This window comes from Podarcis bocagei, assembly GCF_964188305.1.
Source record: "Podarcis bocagei genome assembly, chromosome: 1".
NCBI classification, from domain to species: Eukaryota; Metazoa; Chordata; class Lepidosauria; order Squamata; family Lacertidae; genus Podarcis; species Podarcis bocagei.
In genome coordinates, this window is record NC_138125.1 from 83,404,480 (window position 1) to 83,425,368 (window position 20,889).

At 45.3% G+C, this 20,889-nt stretch overlaps 1 protein-coding gene across 5 annotated transcripts in view; it reads left to right on the forward strand.

The window, feature by feature from the left end:
• The window catches only part of SYT7 (synaptotagmin 7), a 225,810-nt gene that overhangs the window by 161,403 nt on the left and 43,518 nt on the right, over positions 1 to 20,889 (forward strand). For 3 of the 5 annotated variants that reach the window (XM_081200660.1, XM_081200661.1, XM_081200662.1), the window contains one exon: positions 15,897 to 16,019. The exons of the other annotated variants lie outside the window; for them this stretch is intronic. In XM_081200660.1, coding sequence (XP_081056786.1) covers positions 15,897 to 16,019 — 123 coding nt within the window. The remainder of the gene's footprint in view (positions 1 to 15,896; positions 16,020 to 20,889) is intronic. 5 annotated transcript variants of the gene reach the window in all.

Sequence of the window (20,889 nt, forward strand, 5' to 3'; positions counted from 1 at the left end):
CCCTATTTATGTGGCTCTGTGGAACCGACAGTTACGTATACTTGCCACGTAATACTTGTTACACAGTTGTACAAATATTATCTCTTGGCGTGGCAGCACCTACAAGTAAGGAACGCCTTGCCTGTTGACACCAGGCAGGTGCCTCTGCTGTTCAAGCACCTGCTCAAAACATTTTTGTTTAGGCCCATCCAGAACCATAGGTGCTGACATGTTTTAATTTCTTTTACTGTTATTTAAATTATCCTTAATGTTTTTAATTGATTTTAACCATTTTCATTGAAATTTTTACTAATCCTTAGAAAGCACTTACTACAGTACAATTTACTACAACTTACTACAGGGACACGAGTGGCACTGTGGGTTAAACCACAGAGCCTAGGACTTGCCGATCAGAAGGTCGGCAGTTTGAATCCCCGTGACGGGGTGAGCTCCCGTTGCTCGGTCCCTGCTCCTGCCAGCCTAGCAGTTCAAAAGCACGTCAAAGTGCAAGTAGATAAATAGGTACTGCTCCAGTGGGAAGGTAAACGCCGTTTCTGTGCACTGCTCTGGTTTGCCAGAAGTGGCTTAGTCATGCTGGCCACATGACCCAGAAGCTTTACGCAAGATGAGCGCCGCAACCCCAGAGTCGGTCACAACCGGACCTAATGGTCACGGGTCCCTTTACCTTTACCTTTACACTACAATTAAGCAGTATATAAATTTTGTCAATTAATTGAAATAAGAAATAGCAACTATTCTTCCTTCCTGTTTCTGGGCACTAGCTCTCATACTCCAGATGTTGTCTATTCCTGAATTCTAAGAAGCAGATTTGGGAAGGAAACATTGGTCTTAAGCTGTATGAGGCATCTCCCCTGCTTCTGCACACACACTTCTAACTTCCTCCTTCTCTTCTCTGCTTCCGCAACCAAAGCAAGTAGTGTCTGCAGCCCAACTTGAGCTGAGAGTAGAAAACCTGTTTTGGATTGAACTGACCTCTGCGTAAATGGGACTGTAATGAAATGCTTTGGTCAAAGATCTCCAGTAGTAGATTGCAATGTTTAATTAATTTGTGGTTATATAAATAATTTTGCAGTCTTCAGCTGAAAAGAACAAACTACAACGATTTATCTGTACAGTGATTATCATGATTTAATTAGGATCATTATAGTGGCTGAGTTTCCATTTCACATAAAACTATAGACAGAAACCGAGGTTTAATGGGAAGAAGCAGCGTGCTTTCTGTTCTTGGTTTGTTTGGTGGGGCGGAAGTCATGACAGGGGCGTCTTACCCATAGAGGCTATTGGTGTGGGGCGCCGGGGCGCCAGGTTCTGGAGAGCGCCAGGGAAGAGGCGGAGGATGGATGTGGCGCCTGCTGGCATCAGCTCGCCACCCTCGCCCGCCTCCACTATGCTGTGCCGAAGCAGCCCCGCACCCGGAGCCTCCGTCTGCTGTGGCCACCGCGGCATGAAGTGTCCAGCTGAGCCAGGAGGCGCAGCGTCCAGCCTCCGCCTCTTCCCCGCCGGAGGAGTTGCCCTCCAGCTGCTGCCCGCCTCCTTCAGCCCTGCTGGCAGCGCCGTCCTCCCTAAAATACTCTGCTAAATGGTGAGGGGGCGCCTGAGGGACTTTGTACCATGACGCGGGATATTCTTAAGACGGCCCAGAGGCATGAGCCCAGGTTTGGATGATTAGCCAGATTCTGGCTCATTTGTCTATACTGCAGCAGCAGCAGCAGCAGCAGCACCAGCAGCTGAGAAGGAGTTTTGCAGGAACTTTAAAGCAAACGATTTTTAACATGAATTATAGTTTACTATAATTCATAGCGGGACGCAGGTGGCGCTGTGGGTTAAACCACAGAGCTTAAGACTTGCTGATCAGAAGGTTGGCTGTTCGAATCCCCGCGACGGGGTGAGCTCCTGTTGCTCGGTCCCTGCTCCTGCCAACCTAGCAGTTCGAAAGCACGTCAAAGTGCAAGTAGATAAATAGGTACTGCTTCAGCGGGAAGGTAAATGGTGTTTCCGTGCTCTGCTCTGGTTTGCCAGAAGCGGCTTAGTCATGCTGGTCACATGACCAGAAGCTGTACCCCGGCTCCCTCAGTGAATAAAGCGAGATGAGCACTGCAACCCCAGAGTCAGCCACGACTGGACCTAATGGTCAGGGGTCCCTTTACCTTTACTTTTACCTTTATGAATTAATGTAACATGCAAACTCTCTAATTGTTTTTAGACTTGCCACCGAATAAAGTTTCCCTGGCATGGCTTTTACTCACACCTAGCTTCTAAAAGATTTCCATATTTTTTTCAGCCAGCTTATACTTGTAATTGTTTATTTTACGTATTTGGCCTATTTATAGGCCATTCCGTAACAAAAATGTATTTGGGCAGCTAAAAAAATAAACTGTAAAAAACAAATAAGACAAAATGCAACATTAAAGCAATATCCGTTAAGGTCAGCAGGAGTACCCAATGTGGTGGGGCACTGCCCTCCCAATTGCAGTGCTGCTGCCACTTAGCAGGGCAAGGGTAGGCCTAATTAGGCTAGCCAGGCCTGCCTATTTGTTCTGCAAGGCCATTTTGGCAAAGCCATGCCAACTTGCTCTACATATGACATCACATATGAAATTAGGTGTAAGGTATGTAAACTGGTGTACCTCCCTGCTGAAAGGGTTTTGCAGGCAGTTCTATCAGGTGATTGGTGGTGCCTGCAAAGCCCTGTTCCTTTGCAAGAGAAAATGGTCACGGTGGCGCTTGAAAAAGCAGAGATTTGCTAGTACCCCCAACCAGCTGATCAACAGTGCCTTCAGAGCCCTTTGCCTTTGTATGGGTCACCCGATCTCCTTGTGACCTCACCCACCTGATAGCATTCAAAGCTACAACATAATTTAAAATTACTAAAACAACAAGGAGGTATTTGCCTGGTGCTGAAAGTACATTTGAGTAGGTGTTAGGTGTCGACCTGTGTGGAGAGGCTATTCCATAGGTCTTGAAAAGTCTTACTCTGTAAATATGTGACCTGTATCAAATACACTTATTAGGGTCATCTGAACCTATTTGCAACATTATGCAGTGCGTCTGTTGTCTGACTATAGCACACAGTGGTCCAGATTATGTGGTTGATCAATGGTAGGGCTGTTATAGACATAGCACTGTATTTTACATAGGTTTGCTACCCTGCCTGCAGTTGTCTCAAAATGCATTATCCAAATGTGTGAGTTATACATGTGACCATGAAGCATAATATTTGGGAACTGTAATCCAGAGCTCTCACTGTACACAATGGGGGAATATTGCTTTGCACCTTTACTTGCTTTTAATTATTTTGGGGAATTAGCAGAAATCACTGAGTCCCAATTATGAGTTTAAAATTGAAAAATGTTCCTTTGTTTACAGAATTAAATGGTGATCAATGCATTAAATGGTTTGGGGGCTTCAAGTGCCAAACCCAATATTTACAAAAGAGTAAAATGTTTAGTTCAAATGTAGAGTGATTAACAGAGGCTGCCCAAACCCATGTTGCCTGGATCAATCATTTACACTTGTTTATGTGGCAGAGATAGGTGGAGGCAGGGAGTCCTATGATTGCTAGTACCACTCCCTGCTCCTTAAAGCACAATCTGGCATGTTAAACTGGAGGTCTAAATGCACCAAGGGGGAATGTCCAAATGGAAGGCAGAAGAAGGGTCATATTAAGGAAACTAAGAAAATGTGAGAAAAGGAAGGGATAAAATCCCAGTAACTATTAAATCCATAGTTTGAATGTTCACATGTTCAGGTGAATGCCTGAACACAGCAATAATAATAATAATAATAATAAATTTTATTTATATCCCGCCCTCCCCAGCCAAGCCGGGCTCAGGGCGGCTAACAACAATCAAATAAACAATCAAATAATAACACATTCTAAAAATTTTCATTATAAAAATTAGTTAAAATCAAATTGATGGCAACCGATTAAACAAAATTCTGTGCAGGTTGCCAGAGGAGGGAGTCAGGCTGCACCCTGACCAAAGGCCTGGCGGAACAACTCTGTCTTGCAGGCCCTGCGGAAAGATGTCAGGTCCCGCAGGGCCCTGGTCTCTTGTGACAGAGCGTTCCACCAGGTTGGAGCCGCAGCCGAGAAGGCCCTGGCTCTGGTTGAGGCCAGCCTAACCTCTCTGAGGCCTGGGACCTTGAGGGTGTTATTATTTGCAGACCGTAGGTTTCTCTGTGGGGCATACCAGGAGAGGCGGTCCCGTAGGTACGAGGGTCCTAGGCCGTATAGGGCTTTAAAGGTTAAAACCAGCACCTTAAACCTGATCCTGTACTCCACCGGGAGCCAGTGCAGCTGGTATAGTACCGGATGAATGTGATCTCGCAGCGAAGACCCCATAAGGAGTCTCGCCGCGGCATTCTGCACCCGCTGGAGTTTCTGGGTCAGTCTCAAGGGCAGCCCCACGTAGAGCGAGTTACAATAATCCAGTCTGGAGGTGACCGTCGCATGGATCACAGTGGCTAGGTGAGGGCGAGAGAGATAAGGGGCCAACTGCTTAGCTTGGCGGAGATGGAAAAATGCCGCCTTTGTTATAGCTGTAATCTGCGCCTCCATAGAGAGGGAGGTATCGAAGATTACACCCAAACTCTTAACGGACGGTGCTGGCACTAATTGCACCCTCGCAAGAGATGGGAGTTGCCCCCTCGATCCCATATCGTCCCGCCCCAGCCAGAGGACCTCTGTCTTCGAAGGATTTAACTTCAACCGGCTCCCACGTAACCATCCAGCCACAGCTTCCAGACATCTGGTCAGTGTGTCTGGGGCCGAGTTAGGATGGCCATCCATCAACAGATAGAGTTGGGTGTCATCAGCATACTGATGGCAACCCAGCCCAAAACTCCGGACAAGCTGGGCGAGGGGGCGCATAAAGATGTTAAAAAGCATCGGGGAGAGAATCGCACCCTGAGGCACTCCACACACCAAGGAGTGACGCGATGACAATTCCCCCCCAAGCGCCACCCTCTGTCCCCGATCAGAGAGAAACGAGCGCAGCCATTGAAGGACTGTGCCCTGGATCCCCACGTCGGCAAGGCGGTGGTCCAGGAGTTCGTGATCGACCATGTCAAAGGCTGCTGACAGATCTAGAAGAATCAGCAGCCCCGACCCGCCTCGATCCAGCTGTCTGCGGAGATCATCTGTTAGGGCGACCAGAGCCGTCTCGGTCCCATGGCCAGCACGGAAGCCGGACTGGAATGGATCCAAAGCAGATGTTTCATCCAGGAACCTACCAATAATTCCTGAGGGGAAGGGATGCTTGAAATAATAGGTGATGGGATCTGACAGAGGTTAGAGGAGGGGCAGGATTCTCTAACAAAAGGTGTTGCTAAGCAGCCAGAGGCATGGGACCTTTTTGGGTTTCCTGATTCAAGACAACTGAATGTCTTTAGGGAGCAACAGGTAAAAGGGCAAGAACCAATAAGGACAACTTGGAACTTGAGTGCCAAGCACAAAACAGTAGCGGTAATGCTCTTTGGACAAGATGCAAATGGCTGTTGATTAAATGATCAGTAGAGCAGTGCCACTCAGAAGTAGGTTTTTGTTCTTGCCGAGGCTAGTGAGGTGTGTGCCTGTGTTAACTACAGTGGTACCTCAGGTTACATACGCTTCAGGTTACAGACTCCGCTAACCTAGAAATAGTGCTTCAGGTTAAGAACTTTGCTTCAGGATGAGAACAGAAATCGTGCTCCGGCGATGCGGCAGCAGCAGGAGGCCCCATTAGCTAAAGTGGTACCCCAGGTTAAGAACAGTTTCAGGTTAAGTACAGACCTCCGGAACCAATTAAGTACTTAACCTGAGGTACCACTGTATTGACAAATAGTGAGGTGCAAATTAAACATTATCATACATAAAAGAGTTCTCACATTTTTCAATTCCATGCATACAAATAATCTCCAGTCAGGTAGGTCAGCCCACTTAAACCAATGTCTGCTTTCTGTGTTGTGCCTGCAGTCCCATATGCATTGCATTGTTACCTGTTGAGCAAAGCCACAAGTATCACCTAGTTCTGGGGCACACATGTCCCAGCTGTAACAAGCTCATCAATAGTAGGTTAGACTAGCTGACTTCTGAATTCATTGCATACTGGTCCTGGTTCTATGAATTCTAATACACAGCCACATTTCTTTAATTTTACACATACACCTTACTGTTGAGCCACATCACCTGCACCACAGAATATGCCCTAGTTTAAGATGAAAAGATATTCATATGCAGCTTCATATTGCTTGGTTTGTGTGATTCTTGATTTAAAGATGAGTCTCATTTCGTCTCTAGAGGATTCCGGACATCTCTGTTTGCACAGCACCATTTGCTTATTTTATCCTTAATTGGTTCAAAAATGTACCCACAGAATGCGAACTAGCTAATCAGCCCAATTGTTGTTCTTTCTCAAGAAGCCACTTCCTTTTAGTTCCATCACCCTGACCCTACCCCTACCCCCAGAAAGTCCTTTACATTTTGTTTTGTTTTGTTTTCTTGTAAAAACTTGTTTTTACATCACTCCTTGCCTTTTAATGCAAATGCATTTATTAACACACACACACCCCAGGGCCTGTGGGAGGCTGAAATAATGAGGCTGTGTCATCCGTTCAAAGTAGCATGGAGGACTCCATGGGTGAAAATGTTCACTGTCTGAAGCAAGGATCATAGCTTCCCCCCACTTTTTGTTTAGAATTCTAAAGTGTTGCAAAGTTAACAAAAAGAAAAGGGGGAGCATATAGAAGAAAGGCAAGCAATGGGAAACCACAATCAGTGCAACTCCAACTTTAGAATTAAGGCTGTGTACACACCAGGGTGCTAATGCACATGCGAGTTGTGCAGATTTGATTTTCCCATGTGTGCTTCTTTCCCATCCACACTAATGGGTGGTTCTTTATGGAAAATATTTGTGCTGAATTTTGTTGTCGTCCCCCTACACACACACACAGAGAGAGAGAGAGAGAGAGAGAGAGAGAGAGAGAGAGAGAGAGACACTCAGTTACTGCTTCCTTGTCCTCCAGAACTTTCAGAAACCTAAAGTCCATTGTGGGCATACACACAGTTCTCTCTTTACCTCTGTGCACAAACCCTTTAAGAAAAAGAAAGTTTTGTCTGTGGAATGGTGCCATGAATACTTTCACCAAAGATAAGTTTCAACCATAATTCACAGTGGGGGGAAACAACCCTTTTTATATATGAATTAAATACTTCTTTACCAGATTTGAGCAAACTGCAGTTTCAAAAAATAAAAATATATGTTTATATGTCATACCCAGGCAGAGGGCCATCAGCCTATCGGGGAGTGCCTCACTAGTGCAAAGAATGGCTGGGCAGGCAGAGTCAAGGGCATCTCCTGACTGTTCCCACGAACACAGAAGGCCACCATGCAGCTCACAGGAGATTGTAAACGTGGAAGCGCATAAACAGTACATTTCATACCCAAGGCAGGACAGAGAGAGCAATTTGGGGGAGAGGAATCTTTTTTAAATATATATATATATATTTATTAAAGTTTAAACGTTACAGAGGAAAAAGAAAAGAGAAACAAAAAAGAAATACAAGCAATAAACAATTACAAAACCTCAGAAACAAAAATAAATACAGTAATACAAAACATCAACAATACAAAAAAGGCAAAAAAGAAAAAACAAAAACATTTAATAAACCCAAAAAAGAACAAACAAAAATAAAAAGAACCCCGTATTTTCATATCCTTATCTTTCATTTGCTTATTTCCTCGACTTCCTCACACCTCCTTTTTTGTATTCTAGTTCAATTAATTATTCCAGCAAGTTCTTTCCCTCTTTCTCAAATTTAGTTCCATAATTTATCTTAACACATTTTAGCCTTAAATTTGGGGGAGAGGAATCTTGAGACATTGTTTTTCTTTTTCCTTCTGCCATTCTCTTCCCACCTCCTGTTCCTGCAAATGCAGTTTTTCTTTTTTATACAGCTGTTTTGCACAAAAGCAGTTCTGCACAAAACAGCTGGCTTAAAAGTTACTATGCACATGCATTTGGCCACAACTGGTGGCAATAGGCACACCACATCTTTTCCTTTGGGTTCGTGGAGTCAAAACTGTTAGTTAGTTTTTGCTCAGATGATGAGCAACTGGAAGTATGGGGTATGACAATAGACAATGCCCAGCAAAAATTCTCATGCACACTTAAAAAAACAAAAATAAAACAGACTACTCACACAGTGTGCTTCAGTGCATCAGTGCTCAGATAGCATGCAATTTTGTTTGTGTGCCGCCGCCCCCCCCCCCGCTATGTTATCCATGGATTGGGAAAATCCAAATTAAATGGAGAAAAAGTACAGACTACTACTTGAATGGGGCACAGGTGGCACTGTGGGTTAAACCACTGTGGCGCTTGGGCTTGCCGATCGAAAGGTTGGCGGTTTGAATCCCCATGATGGGGTGAGCTCCCGTTGCTCGGTCCCAACTCCTGCCAACCTAGCAGTTCGAAAGCACGTCCAAGTGCAAGTAGATAAATAGGTACCGCTCTGGTGGGAAGGTAAATGGTGTTTCTGTGCGCTGCTCTGGTTTCTCCAGAAGCAGCTTAGTCATGCTGGCCACATGACCCAGAAAAACTGTCTGCTGACAAATACCAGTTCCCTTGGCCTTTAAAGTGAGATGAGCGCCGCAACCCCAGAGTCGTTCACGACTGGTCTTAATTGTCAGGGGTCCCTTTACCTTTACCACTTGAATGAGGACTATGCAAAAAACATGCATGTTTGGGATGCATTGAATCTATTGTAAACTGCCATGTGGGCAGACCCATAGTCTGTCCACTGCAAAACTAGTGGCATGTATAACAATTCATTTCTTCAGTAGAAACTGATGAAACAGAACTATCTGTCCAGCACCTATCAGACATCTGGCTAGAGATAAGATGCCGCTTCAAGGGCATTAATGAGGTCTAGACAGTACTTTGAGATTTCTGAGGCAGGACCACAGGTTTTAAATAATAGGGATTGTATCCACTCCCACGTCATGCAGTGGAACTGAGTGGGTTGTTGTGCAGATATAGCTCTTTGGATTACTCAGAGGTAATAGTCACTAAATGGTTTAGAGTAGCTTCCCTTGTCAACCCTAGACAAGGTTTCATGCCAAGGCCAGCAGGGGCAAGTTTTCCTGAGATTCTTCTTTCTTGCTTTGGTAGGTTTTCATGGTAGGTTCACATGGGCAGAGAGTAATACCTTACTGCCATAAGGGACACGGGTCGCGCTGTGGTCTAAACCACTGAGCCTCTTGGGCTTGCCAATCTGAAGGCTGGCGGTTCAAATCTCTGCAACAGAATGAGCTCCTGTTGCTCTGTCCCAGCTCCTAAAAACCTAGCAGTTCGAAAGCACGGCAGAGCAAGTAGATAAATAGGTACCGCTGTGGTGGAAAGGTAAACGGTATTTCCATGCGCTCTGGTTTCTGTCACAGTGTTCGGTTGCACCAGAAGCGGTTTAGTCATTATGGCCACATGATCCGAAAAGCTGTCTGTGGACAAACGCCGGCTCCCTCAACCTGAAAGCAAGATTAGCACTGCAACCCTGTAGTCGCCTTTGAATGGATTTAACTGTCCAGGGGTCCTTTGCCCTTACCTTTGCCTTTCTGCTGCATTCTTTCCCTGCACGATTGAGACTCCCCCCCAAAAAAAACAAAAACAAAAACCAGTTGGCATATTATAGTCAGCCTTGCCAATTGGTTCACTGTGGATGGGAATGATGGTGCTCTTATAGAATAGAGGGGCCACCATTCTGAATTCATCACACACACATTTGCTAGGCACGCTGTTGAAGAGTGACACCATCACGTAGATGTGATTGTTGTCCTTGTAGAACAGAAGGTGGAGATGACTGCGTGTTGGCTGGCAGCGAACAGTGCCTACAGAACAGCATTTAAGCTATTTATAGCAGACGTTTTCTTGGTCTCCACAGCTTTTGCTGAGGTCAGTGAAGTGATCTGTGAACAATTGCTGGGCTTTATTTTGAAGCCAAGGAACACAAGACTTGGTGAGCAAGGCTTCTCAGTGTACTACAGACCATGATAGCCCCCGCATTTGCATCCTGCTTCCTCCATATTCACTTTTCATAACATTCTCAGTATCACTTTAGATTCGAAACTTTGGGCGTAAGTAAGGGCCTCATGTTCAAAACCTTATACCATTTAAATATAGTGTACTTAAGGGGGAAGGATTGGTGCTTTGCCTTTACCCTTTGATGTTTCTGGTGGTTTTTTGTTTTTTTGCAAAGGGGAAACGCTGAAGCATGATCCTCCCTTCAGGAGGACTGTACCATTTGGTACCATGTTAGTAGGGCTATACCACGTGGTATTTCTGAATGTGAAACTCATTGAAGCACCTCCTGAAGTGGACTCTAGTCCACAAAAGCTTATGCCATAACTAGTCTTTACAGTGTCACAAGTCTCTGCTCTTTGTGCCACAACAGACTTAACATGGCTACCCCTTTGGAAATCATTAGAAAGAAACGCCTTTAACTGGGCAGGGGGGTGGAATAGAGTGGTTCTGTAACAGAAAAATAAATGGGAAAGGAAGCCAACTGTTATCTTGCATGACTGCAAAACCATTTAACCTCAATGCGGATGTGATGAGGAGCTAGCACACTTTGCCATTTTCCTTTCAACCTTCACAAATGAAGGTTCAAAGCAGAGAGTTTGCTCTGCATCTCACACTGTCCTGTAAAGGTCATTTCTACTGGAGTTGACAGTGGTCCCAGAGCCAAACGGGAAGTCTCATCTTTAGCCAAAACTTTTTCTTTCTCTAGGCTGCTTTCAACCATTATTCAACAGTACAGTAGAAACCACCTGGAAATCTGTTGTTGTTGTTGTTGATGATGATGATAAATAATAATAATAATAATAATAATAATAATAATAATAATAATAATTAATAAGGTGTTTGTAGCCTATTTATGAGTTTGAAATTCCCAAGGCATACACCAATAATCCTATAGATGAGCAATGTTACAGCTGTTGCTCCTGCTGCTGCTGCACAGCTAAACACCAAGGCCGGAGAATGCTTGCTAGGAACTGGATTATTAAGTAATTGTGAGTTTTGGGGCAAATTGCCATCAGTATGCTGATGACATTCAGTTTTGTTTCTCCATAATATCTGAATCAGGAGAATCTGTGTGGGCTCTGGACCAGTGCCTGGATGCAGTGATGGGATGGATGAGGGGAAATAAGCTGAGCTTGAATCCAGGCAAGGTAGAGGCATTGTGGGTGAGTGGTTCCCATGTCTGAGAAATTTGTCAATTGCCTGTCTTGGATGGGGTGCACTCTCCTTGAAGGAGCAGTCATGCAGTTCAGGAGTATTTTGGGATTCAGCTTTGTCGCTGGAGGCCCAGGGAGCCTCAGAGGCTAGAAGCACCTTTTACCTGTTTTGACAAGGGAGACAGTTTTGACATGGCTGTTCCTGGGCTGGGAGAGCTTGGCCACAGTAGTTGGCATTGGTGACTTCAAGGTTGGATGCCTGCAGTGCAATGTGGGGCATTCCTTTCACCTGATCTGGAAGCTGCAGGTAGTGCAGAATGCTGCAGCACAGTTGCTGACAAGGGACAACAGATATAGTGCAAATAGTGGGCTCGAACAACGCCAACAGTGTGGATGGGGAAACATTGAGACAGATTTAAACTTAAAGTGCTCAAGTGTCTGTGAAAGTGCACAAAAGTATGCATGCAAAAATGGGATCTGTATGATTCACATGCACATTAATTCCATCTACACAGTCTACCAGCAAAGTGCCAGTGTGAAAGCTAGTTAGCCTGCTCCTATTTATGGCCATCCCAGAGCTGGGTCTCAATGCAAGAAGAGTGATGGTTCAGGTAGATGATCTATGACAGACCTGGGGTGGTTTGCAAAGGGTGTTGGGCATCCAGCTTGCCATCTTGGTCTTTGAAAGAGCAAGCAAAGAGTCAAGGCACTCAGCTGCAATTAAGATGACCCCCCCACACACACACACCTGACTAGGCTGCTAAAGTTGTTGTTGCTGGCATCTGTCTGTTTTGAGAGACAATGGCGTGCGCCTCTGGGGGTGAAGTCAAACCGCTGTGTTAGCAGCACTGAAGTAACCTCCCCAAGGTACAAGCCTGAGGAGTGTGTAGAGGGCGGGGACTATGCTGCCCAGGCAACAAGACCCCCCTCTTGGCTTCAGTGATGTAGTCCAAAGGAAAGCAGAGCAATACATTTGGCACCAGCTGAGCTGCAGGAGTTAGTGGAAGGAGGCATACAACTGTCTTAGGGACTCCACTCCGTATTTGTGTAGGGCTTACTCCTTAATCTTTTCTCCTCCCAAAGATATCCCACAAGGCAGTGGAGGTTTGGACCAGAGTCTTTCAATTCCTAGATGGGTTATCTTTCCAGGTTGATGAGACCCATCTGCCCCTCACTTCCCTCTGCAGCATGTGCAGAAGCCGCCTTCTTGATCATTGGACCCACTATTGATCTGTCCGCTCAATCCTCTGGGGAAGTCCCTAACTCCCTGAGGCCTAGCCAGCCAATCAAAGCCTTTCCCAGGGTGTAGTCACTGTCTGGTGCTGACAGCTTCCAGGGTTTATGTGAAAGTGTGTAGTTGCATCCATTTAAATACCTGGGTAGTGTTAAATGAGATTATTCTGAGTCCCAACCCATATTATATCCATTTGTTGCAGTAATTTAAACCCTTTGGCTATGAATCCACAATGGCAGAGTCCTGGGAGTAGTCACTAATCTAAGCTGCTACATCTATGGAATGCTGAGTGAAAGCTGAAGGTCATCTTGTCCAGCCAGATTTTATGAATCCCAATACTCCCAACTATTAGTATCATTCAGACCACAGTATGTGAAATGCAAAGATAATAGACCAGAGTGCATCATGCCAGCTGTGTTTGTATGATCAAGTGAACTTGCATAAAATGAAATGTTCTTCTTTTCAGAGGAGGGGGAACAGATTTCATCTCCCCATGAAAATTACTCTTATGCATGCTCGGCTCAGCCCTTCTGAAAAATCATGGCAATATTATCGCAGCAAAACTAATTCTTATACTCAATTTCATTTCCATTTATTCATCTGACTTCCTGGCTGTAACAAGCTGACTGCAACCAATCCATCCAGAAATTTCAGGGTATGTTCTGGGATAGAAACAGCTTGAGGAGAGTTGGGTCCAAAAGGCCCAACCATGTCTACTCAGAGGTGCCCTACTGAATTATGTGGGGCCTGCTCCCAGGGTGGTGGGGTTTTGATTGCAGTAGAGAGCAGGAAAGTGGCCAACTTCAGTTCTTCAGTTCTTCAGAAGTTCTGCTTTCCAACATTTTGGCTGTCATGGATTATTTCTCTCAATATTGGAGCTTCCACATAATCTTCTTCCTGTTTACAGACTGGGCAAATCAAATGAGGCACAGATAGGCTTAGTCTTTCCTCAAGGTCAGACTGTAAGCCAGCAGCAAGATTTGAGCCAGAATGCAGCAAGCTTCAGGTGGCTTTGTATTTTAATATTGAAGCCAGGCACCTTGTCTGATTATTATCAAAGGGACTATATTATGATCTATTTATTAGACATCCTTCAATCTCTGAGGGAAAAGAGGAAAGAACAGATAATGATGCTCCTACCTGGATATATTTGGTTTCAGCATGCTGTTTGGCCTGTCACAATTCCTGCTATTTCTTGCTCTCTCTCACTCCACAAACATCGTGCTTATCTGATCTCCCCTCATACATGCAGCTCAACAGCTTCAAATCTAATTACACAGGTTCCCTGCCCAGAGCTTTCCCCAGCACCTTTTCCAGTCTTATGAGTGCACTGACCCATTCTGAATTCAGAGATGTGAAAGGTTTCACAAGGCGTGATGAGTAGCGGTGCATGCATGTCAGAGAGCGGGTACATCACACTTTGTTGGGAGAGGCACAGCACTTGAACTGGGGTCGTGGCACTGTTTCTTGTTTGCACCACCCTCAACAGCCTGGGGCCACATAGGGCAGCTGCTTTCAAACAACGGCAAAAAAAAAAAAAAAAGACGAAGAAGGAGCTTGTTCCTGTTCAGATCTGAAAATCCCCCAGGCCCTCTGCAGAAATGAGCACAAAGCTGACACAAGTTTATAAGGGTCATGCTTCAAAGTGACTACCTGTGCCCTGCTGATGGGGTTTCACACTGCCATGACATCACTCAGTGCAGTCGCAGATTAAATTCATCCCAAGGATTTAAGCATGTTTCTCCATCCTGTACTACAGGGTGGATGGGAAAACATGGAATTCTCCCAGGAAATCCCTGAACTGAAAGTTGTAACAGTCATTTTCAATTTGCTATATACCGTATTTATTCAGATAGTGTTCTGGAAGCTACCAGCGTGAGTTTGACCAAACTGCGGGAGGCAGTGGAAGACAGGAGTGCCTGGCGTGCTCTGGTCCATGGGGTCACAAAGAGTCGGACACGACTAAACGACTAAACAACAACAACAAATATTTATTCAAATCTAATGCTCCCCCTTTTTGGCCAAATTACGTTGCAAAAATTAAGGTGTGCATTAGATTCAATGGCACATTTACGTTCGCCAGCAAATAGTTTTTTTGGTTTCAAGGTTCCGAAAATTGAGGCGTGCATTAGATTCGATGGGGCATTAGACTTGAGCAAATACAGTATATTGATTCCCTTAGGGATTCCTCTTGTTCAATACTGATCCACTTTCAAATCAGGCATTAAATAAATGCGCCAGCCACTCTAGCTTGCTGCTTACATTACAGAATTGAAGCTCCAGTCGATATACATATAGCGGCAAATTTTAAAAAGAAAAACAGCCCTGCCATTGTTTTGCATTGTCTTCTACAGCTACTGTTGCCCAGTATCAATCACCTGCAATCATTCAATGTTTCTAATCCCATACTAACTCATTTTTGCACTATTCCAACAGCTTCCACATTCAGCAGAAGCTCAGATAGTCTCCTGCTGCAAAGCCATCCTGCTGTTAGTTGCTGAGAACCCCACCACACCTAACGGCTATACCAACAATCTAGCAGCAAGCTAACATTCTGTGCAAAACAGCAGCAAATTGTTCAGCTATTTGTGTGATGCTGCTTTTTCAAACTAACAACAATGTCACCTCCTGCAGCCATCTTTGGTTTCAAAGAATGATAATCATGAACAAATAGTATGAGATCACTAACCTCCATTCCTTGTTCCTAACCTGTGCCATCTTTACCAGCAATGAGTCACAATCGGTGTTAATTATGTGCATATCACAAAGTCACCAGGCAGTCTTGCCTTCTACACCAAACTTTAGGCACTCCTCATCTTCTGAAGTGTAATCTTAGCTCACCCTCATGCCTCTCATAGAAGCAGCAGCTTCTTGGATCAGTACCTGGGTGTAGTACATGGAATCACTACTTAATGCAGAGGTGAGGTGATGTTAGGTGAGATATCCACATCACTGTCTTTCCATGTTAGACACCCACAATTTCAGGAGAAGGCTAACTTCATAATGTTGGTCTATTTTGAAGTTCATATTCATGTGGTTTATGGATAAATCGATGCCTCTGGAGGCAGATGAAGTTGCTGTTCTATGCAAAAAAAAGAGGCCATAATGGCAACCTTGCTTTGTCTCCAGGACATTTGCACATTTAGACACTCCAAGGGCACAGTCTTGTGCAGCCCTTCCTACACGGTATCATGGTGATTCATCTGCTTCCAGTGCTCTCTCTCGCCTCTGAATTGTACCCAGAAAGCCTGAGGATTTAATGCTTTGTACAGCAGATAGATCTTAAAAATCTCTTTTCATTGTAGTGCTACGATGCTCTTTTCTCGCCAGTTTCATTTCTTATGCTCTGTTCTTCTTTTTCTCTTTTCTGTCTGTCTGTCGTTTCTCAACCTGCCTACTGCTCACTGAACCGGGGGCCTCATCGCTCCCCTGGCTGGATCCCCTCTGGACAGGGAAGGCCGCATGGTGGTGTTGTCCCTTGTTTTGGGGCTTTCAGAACAGGACGACTTTGCCAATATACCTGATCTTCAAACCACTGGAAACCAACAGAACCAGAACTCTCAGGGGGACAAGAGGTATGAGTAGGAGACAGGGGCTTTCGGCAAGAGGAAAGAAAGCCTCACGAGGGGCTGTCCTTCATGAGAGTTGGAAAGCTGGTGCAGGAAATCAAGGAAGCTCCAGCGTTGGGCCTGGTGCAACATCTAAGCCAGTCTGGCAATACTCTTACCTCCTGCTTGGAACCTCATTTCCTCCCTGATGGTCAGCTCCCTTTGGGGGAAAATGGCAATTCCTTTCACAAGCTCGTACTCTGGTGGGAATGTATCCTCATATAAACCCTCCCCATTTTACATCTCTTCAGCTCCATCCAGTTCCTTCTCTCTTCCCTGTCCAGTCCAATAGTAAGTGTGTGAGGAGTGTGCAGGGATGGGCCAATACATTTTGCTCCCTGAGGCAAATAGTATCCAACCCACCCCCACCAAGCTAAAGTGGTGAGTGGCACCCAAAGCAGATGATTCCACAAGCACCTCTCTGCCTTCCTGGCAGTAAAAAGACAATAATAATAAATTAAGGGTGGTGGTCAAGTGGCCCCATTGCAACTAATGGACCTAGCTTAGTCATGTTAATTAATTTCATGATTGCAAACAGAAACCATGTGTAGAATATATCACTGCTGCTGTCAGGTACATAGGATATTTGCCCTGGACTCCATGGCTACCAATATTGTGACTGGGCCCTTTTGGCAGGTCTGGAATTTAGCATTAGGAAGACTAATACATTGGGGACCTTGATCATAATACAGCCTATCCCAAACTACCTGGGTGCAGCACATCCTTCTCCTGAAGATGCAATAGGCACACTAACACTCCTAATTCAGAGCTACCCTCAGGACCTGCAGGTTGCTCCCTATGAAGCAAGAATAGTCTCTCCTTCCTTGTTTTCCCCTTCCCATACACTCCCTCACTTGACTAATGGGATCTAACAGGGTCATATTGTGTGACTTACAAAATAGGTTCTCGGAGAGGAAGTGCCTAGCTAGAAGCAGAGGCCTCAAACACTTCCACGTGTATGTTAAATTCCATCTTTTAAGGAGAGGAGGTGCGAAGGAGCAGATTTCACATGATCATTGCATTAATTAACTGGCACCGTTCTCGCCTGCTGACTATTTTTACCTTGCTGAGGCTATATTTCACTACATATTTTAGCACTTTCCATTTGATCATCCAATTGTATAGTTGATCCTTGCTTTTTCAGCCTGCAATTTTAAGTAGTAGCAGGTCAATAAAGAGTCCTATTAGGCCATAACAATTCAGGGGGAGAGGAAGTACCTTCTACTGGCACATGCCCATTCTGTGCACATCCCATCTGGGAAAACCCTCTACCTCCTACATAATCAGGCCACCACCCCAGTCCCAACTTGATGAGAACATTCTCCCTTGTAACCAGCTTCAGTAATAAGAAACCTACATGTGTTTATGGCATCCATCACACAATGATTCCCATAATTTCAAGACAAGAAGGAGTTGGGCACATGGCCACTGTATGTGTAAGAGATGTTTTGCAGGGATTGGCTCTGAAGAGCCTTTTCCATTTCACATTGTTAGTCTGGAGGGAATCCCACGGAGAAAGAGCTGTGCTTTTGTAAGCTTCTTTCATGGTTAATATGAGGAAATGAAGGCTCTCCAGTTTGCCCAAAGCAGGGGGTTTAGATTCTTCTCACTTCTTTTGAAAGCTGTGGCCCTCACTGTATATCATTTTCTGGGCCTTTAGCTGGCACTGATGGAAGGCTCTTTTCAAACCTAATTAACTTAATTTGGGGCGGGGTTATAAGGGGCACTGCAGTCCAAAGGATGTTGAGGCAGCTGCAAGCCACCCTTCCACACAAAAAACACTCCCTGTGCAACTGTTGAGATTAGGAGACTCTCCCATTGACACCAAAGGAGTGGCGGGACGTTGCGATGGGCCAGATGGAGAGGCTCCCAGCTCACATCTGACCCCTGGACTACCAGCTCCCCACTCCTGCTTTAGTACAGGCATGCAACGATTGTCTTCCTAGACTTCCAAGCTTCTATTAACTTCTTTACAGTTACACTGTGGGAGCAGAAAACTCAGAGCTCATACTGAAATTATTATTATCATAATCTTGCACATAGGGCTGTCACATAACCCTCCAACATTCCCCTGATGAAAATAGGGACCACACATCTTTTGGTGCCACGTAAGTCAGGTGGCTCATGTGAGAGCACAGCACCAAAAGGCATTTTTGGGTGTTGTGTTCTGACTTGCGTGAGAGCGCGGCACCACTGCAAATGCCAGCACCAGCTCATCTCTGGGACATTCTGGAATCAAATCAGAAGCCAGGATGGCTTTTGTAATTCCAGGAATGTTACCGGAAAATAGGGACGATTGGAGGGTATGTTGTCAGTTTAATCTGGAATGTGTCCTTGTGTTGTGTCTGAACAAATAACTTAATGGAGAAATTCTGGTGCCATAAGCCCGGTCAGACAAGGAAACCTAAACCTCTCCCAAATGTTGTGCAGATCTCATGCAGGATAGCAGACTCAATGGAGATGTAGGGAGATATGAACTGTTCATTTGTCTGTGTCTCAGGAACTCAGCATCTCTCAGAGCTTCCTGTCTTCAGTTCCTGTATCTGATATTTAAAAAAAAAACAACTTTCTGAATCAGAAGAAGTCATAGTTACCACCTGCCTTTCTTGTTTTCCTGTGAGGCCCTTGATACTTTACTGAGATTCAGGAAAACAACTTCCCACGTATTAGTTTGGTCCCCCATCTCCTTGGTAATGCATTCAGCTCTGATCGCAAGCTGCTCCACTGGTCACACCATTCCTTTCCAAACCACTGCTCCCCCTCTCTCTGGAGGCTGACAGTGTGGGAAAGAGTGATGTGATCAGCATACCCATCTATGATCAGAGCCTAATGCATTACTAAAGCCTCCTGCGATGGAGCAGTGAGGATCTTGGCAGCTACCACCAGACTCAGTAATGCCTGAATTGGACATCTGTCTCAAGCTCTGTCTTTCAACCTGTTCCCCTCCCTGCCTTCCTTGTGGAATCTTGCCTCTGCTTCTTCCTCTCCACCTGTGGTCACCTTCTCCCTTGCTTCCTCTGCACACTCGCCATACCGCTTCTTTGTTTCCCTACGCCTCTCTTCCACATTCTCTTGCCTCTTTTTATTTACCTGCCTGCCCCCCCACCCACCTTTTCTGCCTGCCTGGCCTATGGAATGTTGATGATTGTACAATGATTGCAGAGGGGCTTGTGATGCAGTCTTTGGGGGCTTGCTGGGAAGGAGGGAGGGGTTGTTCTGGTTGCATTGAAATCCCTTTTACCTCAGTCTCTCCTCTCCTCAGCAGTAATCACACGATGTTCTGCCATCCCATACCCCAGTGTAATATATCCTCACCCTCATCCTCCTTGCACTTTCTCCTCTTCCTTCTTCTAGCCTTGCTGCTCTTGTTGCTGCCTGAACTTTCCCCCTTGTCAACCTCGGCAGCTCCAGTCCAGTGCCTTGTTCTCTGTGTGTGGTGGCTGTTCTCCTCTACGAATCTTTGTGGTTTGTGTGTGTGGATGTATGTGTGTGTGTGCATATGGGTGTGTGTTTCTCTCCTGCTACACTTTTCTCCACCCTCTTTCCGTTCCAGCAGGAGGCATCCTGCAGATCCTGGGATGAAAGGCACCCTCTCTTCTCTCTCTCTCTCTCTCTCTCTCTCTCTCTCTCTCTCTCTCTTCTCTATCTCTCTCCCTATCCTGTGACTTCTGCAGCACTCACCAACTCCCAGACAGCCTTGCAGCTGATCCAGTACTCTGGGGTTGCAAAAATAACTCTGGATTTGTCATACCTTCTGACAGTCAATCACACACATACACACACACATTTGATCTCACTTTATTTTTAACTTTTTTTTCTTTTCTATTTTTGGTCTCCAGCTATTCTGGTCTCCTTTATCTGTGCATGCATGTACTAGTCTGTATGTCACTGTACACCCAGCATCTTTGTATGTGTCGGTCTGCCTCAGGGTGTAATCTTTATATCTAGAATTTCCCACCCGAGAGTCTGTCCCTCTGCATGAGCCTGATGCTTGTTGATCTATTTATGTGTATGTGTATTGCTGTATTTATTGATGGGTATCAGTGTGTTTGGATCTTGTGTGTGATGTGTCTGCATGTCAGCGTGCCTGGAGATGCGCATGTAATGAGCCATTACATAAGTCCATTGGCATATGCTCGTCTCTCTCTTTGTGGTTATTATAGCATCTTTGTGACATGTCAAGAGGCTATCTGTATATAATCAATGTCTTTGGGTTTTCCATCTTGGTCAGCATCTCCTTGATATTATTTGTCTGCCTCTGAACAATGCTTGTCTGCATTTTTCTTAGGCTTTCCTCCTCCCCCTGCCCCCACATCCTATAGAAAACCTGTGTGAATGAGGTCCAGCTGATCAAACTTAATCCAGAAACTGTCCATTATTGGCAGGTGTCATTCTTATCGTGGAGGGCTCCTCTCTGCATCTTAGGAAACCTTCATTTTTCAGAGTTCATTCCTGAATGCATGCTGAGAGCCCTCCACATGTGCAGTTAAGCTCAGTGAGAGAGCCCTTGCTTTGCATACGAAAGCTTCCAGGCTCACTCAATCCCTGGCAGCTAGCTCCAGTTCAAAGAATCAGGAGGCAGGTGATGAGAAGAAGTCTTCTGCCTGAGGCCCTAGAGAGCCACTGCCAGTCAGATTAAGCAGTGCTGGGAGAGATGGACGAGTAGTCTGATGTGGTATAAGTCAGCTTTCTATGTCTTTTCAATTTTCAACATGAATGTGCATAGACTGAGAGAGGAGTGTGTCACCACAGTGCTGTGCACACGCGCACACACACACATATGCACGCACGGAGAAGGCTAGAACGACAAGCTTATGGACAATTCTTTTTTCTTTAG